General features: G+C 29.9%; 1 protein-coding gene across 1 annotated transcript; it reads right to left on the bottom strand.

Moving 5' to 3' along the window:
* Nucleotides 1-1,245: 1,245 nt before the first annotated feature.
* TRIADDRAFT_62157 (uncharacterized protein) lies at nt 1,246-2,316 on the bottom strand (the record flags this gene model as incomplete). Its single annotated transcript, XM_002118085.1, has 1 exon — nt 1,246-2,316. One exon carries the CDS (start codon nt 2,314-2,316, stop codon nt 1,246-1,248), a length of 1,071 nt encoding a protein of 356 aa, XP_002118121.1.
* Nucleotides 2,317-7,170: the final 4,854 nt, after the last annotated feature.

A 7,170-nucleotide genomic window follows, 5' to 3' on the forward strand; every position in this document is an offset into this window, starting at 1 on the left:
AATGTTATAATAAATGTAATAAGATATCTATACAGGAAGGTAAGCTTGATATGATCACTAGAGTATAATACTTAAAAATAACAATATTAGCTTCTCAAATGAATGATTCACGGGAATGGAGTTACATAGGTGACATTTGGAGGCCATTTTATTAATTTTTGGCACTATTTATGTACAAAAATATCATTATATTAATTACTGATTAACATATCACAACTTTATCTTATGTTCTTTTAAGACTTTTTTCTTTTAATCTATTTTATATTCATAGAAAGAGAAAATTTGAGACATAAGACTACTAAATTCGTCTTGAAGATGTAATTTGGATTTAATTTTTATTTCTAATTTCAGTTTTTTTTCGAACAATCCAGTTTCTGCTTTTAAGATACTCGAACTAGAGCTCTAACTCTACCACAATAAATGCTAGCAATACGATATTATACTCATCAAGATGGTCTTAGTCCTAATATATTTTCATGATCGTAAAATTTCACAAATAAATAAACTTAACAATATAATAACTAGATGCTTATTTTGGTCTAGTTTTCAGCATATTCCATCGTTATACCATATCGTATTTTTCTAATTTTTCAAATAAATATAATCGATGCGACTAGCATCAATAACGTTGTTGTTAATTAAACGTTCTAAACCTAACAATAAATCATAATTGCTCTCGTTCACCTCAATTTCTATTGAATTTTGCATTATGCCATTTAGCATGTTCTAGCCTATCCGTAAAATCGAACTATTTTCAGAAGCAATTACATAATTTCTAGTCCGAGTAGAACACCTTAAAGCTAACTACACAATAAAATTGCGATAATATTAGCTTTATTACCTACTATTTTAATATCCTACACTTCTATTTTACTAATCTACTGAGTGAAAAATACCAATCGTTCCTAAGAACATCCAGCCATAAATGTGTTATTTCCAGCTCTAATGAAATATTTTAAAGTTAGCAATACCATACTATGGTGATTATGATGTTAGCCTTGACTGCAGAGTACCATCTGATCATTTTTAGTAATAAATGCGTTAACACGCCTATCATAGGTAAGCTAAAATAGATTGGAATTTTGATATACAGGCACTAAAGCACTAAAATAGCTTACTAAAGGAATATGTAAGCTGATATACTCGATTGTTGCTAAGGAGAACTAGTCAAAGTTAATGACAAGTACTTACCACTGATCCTATTAGGGTCAATATGCGGTATTGACATCTTCAGTCCCTTCCTATCTACTCCTTATTATCTTTTTCAACAGCAGATAATAAAGGAGCAACTTCATTTGGTCGCAATGGCTGAACTACCAAATCTGATGAGGGCGATCCAAAACATTGCTTTAACAAATAAATTAATGGATGCTTAATGTAGGGGCAAAAATATGCATAAATGACAGGATTAATAGCACACTTGCTAATGCCCATTAACTTTGAAATTAGTCGAAGGAGATAGAATACATAGTGCTGATTAACAGTCATTCCTGCGCCATAGACATCTCTAAAATTACAAATAAATAATGGAGTCCATACGATTACATGCGTTATCATCAAGACTAAAACCATTTGAATCATTTTCTTGTGTGAATCTATCATTTCTTTCTCATCCACTGATTCTGGCTGAGAGAAATGATGCTTGGTTTTTGCGAATATTATGATCACTATAATCAATGGCAGTATGTAAAGTAAGACATATCCACAGGTATAATAGATTTGCTCCGAACGCCTTAATATAATAGTGTTATTATGGAACTGAAACTGTGGTAAAGCTAAATGACAGCTTAAACCGAGTATTGCAGTACTCGTGGATCCACTATACAGTGAAAATGGAACATAATTAAAATCTACATCTGTAAATATAATCGATGGTAATGAGAAAGCCAAAGCAATTATGGCTATAATGATGACGGTTGCCAATTTCCATTCACTTTTAACATTAGAAATGGTAACTTTTACTGCGATTTGATAACGATCAATAGCCATGGCAACAATGGTTAATGCTGAAGCTGCATTAAAATAAACCGTAAAGCCATTGCAGATATGACACAAGATTTCGCCGAAATACCAATGGTTGAAGATTTGATTGAGCTCATAGGGCCAATATAGTAAGAGAGTTAAGATGTCATAGAGTGCTAAACTAGCAAGTAAGCAGTGAAATTTATCCAAGGTTTTATATTTTCTGTTCCTGAATATAATAATCAGGACATATATATTGGCAATCCACCCTGAGGATAGAATGATAACCGAAGATATGGCTGCGGTTAATTGCATCGCTAAAAGCGATATTATAGATTGCCCCAATGAAGGCATGATGGCAACATAGGCTAAAAATAGGTCCTACTTCTGCTACTAAACTGAATAAAGTGAAGGTATGTGCGCAGTTTATATAGTAATGGTTGCAAACCTTTGAACTGTATTTTAGAACCAGTTCGCTATATTGTATCTTGTTCACACAAGCAAACTACCAGTACTAACGTATTTTCAATCTTTTATATATGTAGTATCCTGGTTCTGCTACATCAGAATTATCTAAAATTGGAATATCAACGATTATTTCTCATCTGAATTTATATTCTGGCTGACTCAGAACAATGAAGTATTTACATGCAGCACAATACTTTACGGTATTCAAAGGAACATCTTTTTAAGTCTAAGACATTAAAAATTAATAGTGGTGCGGTAAAATAAGAAATAATATAATTGATAATTAGTCATGAACACTAAATAATTAATTTCAAACTAGGTAAACATGAAACCGATTGGCAATTGGTTAGTATTGACGAATACATAAGAACAATATTCGTATGTAATATACACTGGCCTGAATGCTTTTAGTTTCATAACAACGAATCGTTTCTGTTGAAATTCTAGCAAATAAAAAGTAAGAAATTTTTAAATTAAAGTATTACAAATACATTTTGCAATTGCATAAAATTGATTAAAACAAATCAATTAATTTCCAAACCTATCGTGTAAGGTATTAATAATTAAGCATATTTTCAAACTGAAATATAGATCACTGCAATAGGAAAAATCCTAAGCCTGATCCATTTATACTGAGAAATATTTATTTAAACAGAAAAAGTAAAAAAATCTCGCATTGAAATAGTAGAAAGTATTAGATTTATTTGTCACTTTAATAACCAACACTTGATTAACAAATACCCATAAAAGTTGGTTTATTGTATTGATAAAAATAGAGGCTTAGACGATACAAATTGAATAATCTTAATTTTTGATATATTTTTAATTCATGGTTTTACCCTCCAGATTACATATCGTATCAAAAGGAAATTATCAATTAGAATATTAAATAATTGTACTAGTGTTTCTATGGAATCAATATCGTATTGTTCTCTAGCATGCTGGCACGTAGCATGAGGTATTTAAAAATTTTCTCTATCTTTAGTTAATTCACTCTATTTTTACGATGTTGTGTAGCTCTTTGCAAACTCATCATAAGGTATTTTAGTCATCATTCGATTAAAAAGATTGCAGAATTAATAATATCTCAGATTCAGTAAACTCATAATAGCTAACTGTCATTAGCTGCATAAAGCCATCAATATAACAAAGTGTAAGCTATTAGTTAAATAAATTTTTCTTTTTTTCGTATCTTATTCTCACTCAATTAATGCTATATATTTAAATACTACGATTTGCTATTCATTATTTAATGTTGTCCTATAGAGTTATATTGCATACTATAAATGGTATAATACGATAAGTAGTGTAGGCCAGTAAATGCAGGAAGTTGATCAATTAATATTGTAGTTATATATGCCATCACCTGTTCTGTTAAGATGCTGCTGCTCACATACATACGTGTGAACACATGATGGTTCCTCTTGAACTGTTTAAATAATATCATCTAATTTCCGTAGCTTGAATACGTGTGTCAAATCAGAAGCAAAACGGAAGCAGATAAGATATACAAGCGGCCAATTTTCTCGAGTATTTATTGCATATAACATTAGATTTAGCGTTCATAGCACGATTAGGACATTACAGCAGCTTATATTATAAACTCTGCTTGTATGCCGCTTTCAATATCATATCCAGGGCTGAACAAAAACTCTCAAAAGTTAATCATTGAGCTGAAAAGATACCTATTTATTTATTACAGCAGACATCATTAGTAATGGATGATTAATTCAGTAAAGCGTTTAATTACAAGTAAATCACAGTTAAAAATGTATAGAAATTTTATCCAAAGTATCAATGCACAAATGCATATTGTATCTAATTCATTCAGAAGTATAATTGATTATAAAATATTATCCTATTCATAACAAAATTAGAAATCATTAGTCTTATCTCTAATTTATTACATTTCACATATCATACACTGTAAGTCTACAGCCATAAATGACGATACTACAGTATTCGATTTATATGCAAGGCTAATTAGGAAAGTATACAATTTACTTGTGTACGTTTATATCATAGACTACACTTCTAATACCCAACTAAAGACTGGTGAAATTGTAATAATATATAAATATGAATTCTAAATTTTGGAAATTTGGGTAGGAAATCACAATGATCAGATTTGTATTATGATTACAGTATTAACTGATTGATTCTGCTTTGATAAATTATCATGATGTGACTCACTAATACGATATTTTGGAATAATACCTGACTTTACCATCCAGTAATTATGGTCTACTGCTTTAATTTTCATAATTTTCATAAGTACACAATATTTTGCCTTTATATCCGGAACAAAGCTGCATTAGCTGGCATTTTTAAAATGTCAAAAACGTCTATATTTATTCGATAGTTGCATTAGCGGTTCATAAAATGCAAATGTTCTAAAAATATTTCTTTATTAATAATATTGATTTTAAATTTTAGGTGTTATTTTCGTCTCCAGATGATGTCACAACTCACAACAATGTAATATTGTTCAAAGATTCTAAAAACGTGAAAATTTTACGTTCTACCGATCGCATTATTTATAACATATCGTAAGGCTAGTTATAGAAGTAGAAAATTTTCATAAAGCTTGGAGGCCATGTTGGGAAGAAGTTGTATCGGGATTGTTATGTTTTTATGCAATTAGTTCTCCTCCGTGAGTAAGATTTGTAACTGACTTTATTATTAAAATTTCTGAGTATTTATAGATATTCCAGCTTACACCTTTTGCCTTTTGCGTCGTTGCCTTTTACACATACATCTAATTACTAACTATTATAGCTACCGTTTACTTTACAACATATGCATATCTATAATAAATTATCAGTCCGCCTTGTACAATATAATCATGTACGGTAATACAAGCCTACATACAGGTCATCAGATTATTAGTGCTTATATAGATGATATTCTAATCATATACTTAACAATCTATGTAATAGCTTACGTAACATATATGGTAATTTCTAACACTATGTAGTAAAGGACTAAAATAGAGTCCTTTATAGCTTTTAGTATGTAACTAGTATTATTTTACTATAGAAAATACCTATGAAGTGATAGTGTCTTTAAGTTTTACCCTGCCAAATCATCATGTCGCCATCTTTTCTTCTTCATTATTTTACAAGGTATTATAGAGATTACTATAGAAATAGCCCTAGAGCAATTGCCTAATCTAAAGAAAGGGCGTTTGATAGTCTATTCAAATTATAAACGAATTTGACTTGGTAACAAAACCCTATCCATAGAGAAAGGGGATTTATAACGTGACAGTAAAGTACTGTAATGTAGTCTATAATCGTAGAATTACCGTACTGCTTGAAGCTAAAATATCAACTGTCAATACTAAGCGATACTAATGTCAGAAAAGTAGTCGTAATAGTCTTATAAAATTTCATGATAAGCGATTACTGTGATCTTTATAAAATCCGGAATTTTGGGATTCGGATTCCAGAACCGGTCGAATTTATCTGTTATAATTTATCTGTTTTAATTTATCTGTTTTAATTTATCTGTTATAATTTTTCTGTTTTAATTTTTGGATTTTAGTTTATGGAAAATATCGTAAGAGTTGATTTTTGAAATTTGAACTTTTTGTTATGAATTTCAAACTTTGGAATTTTATTACGTGACATTAGGAAAGTTTAGTTAGGAAAATAGAAAATAAGATGGAAATTGGCAGAGGTTGTGTTCATTGTTAAGTAGTTGGACTTATTTGTATGACTAAATCTTGATATTTAAAGGTTAATTTTTAGACTTTTATAATGTATTAACGATAGAAATTATGTTAGAAGTGAAGTTTGATGTATTTTATAGTTAACTTGTTGGTTTTATAGTGTTTTGTAAAGGAATCATAGGGCAAATTGTGTCTGAACTTTGAATGATTTTTGTTTTCTTAAATGGTGCAATGTAGTTTTGTAAAATGGATCTTAAGAGCGATTGGTTAATAAATGTTTAGTTTTAAATACTTCTGACGGCTCCATGAAGCCTATAAATGATAGTGTAATTACAAAATTTTAGAGGGAGAGTAGAAGAAGAATTTATTTGAAGAACTTGTAGAATTTAAAAGGCCTTCGGGGTCGAATTGTCGTAAGTTAAAACGTTCTTCTTTTTGAAAAGTTGTTTGGTTGTTGACAGTTTTTAAGTCTGTCACTTATTTTATTAATACTTAAAGCTAAGTATTTTTAAGGTTGTTCGGTTTATACTTATCTCTATTCTTTTTTTGTAATAAATTGTTGTTCGATAGTTTCCCCAAATTTTATTTGGTGTCAAATTTTCGTTAAGTCGACCGGAGTGCAACGAAAGTAGAATCAAAGTTTGTTAAAGTTTTGTAGCTTGATCTCTACACTTTTCATTTCATTACAACTATTTACAACAGGGATCAGATTCTGTATCTTTAACTAAATACAGATATTTGACTCCATTGCAGATATTTTCGCCTGATCTCTATTTTAAGCTCAGCAACAATCTCTAGCAACTTTCTTTTACAGTCATATACGCCGCTTCCTGATATCAGCGGTTGGCTCGTATAATTAATTGATTAGATATGCAGCTTTTTTAAAATTAACTTAATGATAGAGGATTTTAAATGCTGAAGTTTATTCCAACTTTACGTATTAAAAGGAAACACTTACAATCGTGAAAGAACTTTAAAACTTAATTTATATTGCAATAGTAGCTACTTTTCCGAAAAAACTACCGAGAATTTTTTACAGGATCATTTATTTACACAATTGCAAAAAG

The sequence above is a fragment of the Trichoplax adhaerens genome, genomic scaffold, assembly GCF_000150275.1.
Source record: "Trichoplax adhaerens TRIADscaffold_36 genomic scaffold, whole genome shotgun sequence".
Lineage (NCBI taxonomy): Eukaryota > Metazoa > Placozoa > Uniplacotomia > Trichoplacea > Trichoplacidae > Trichoplax > Trichoplax adhaerens.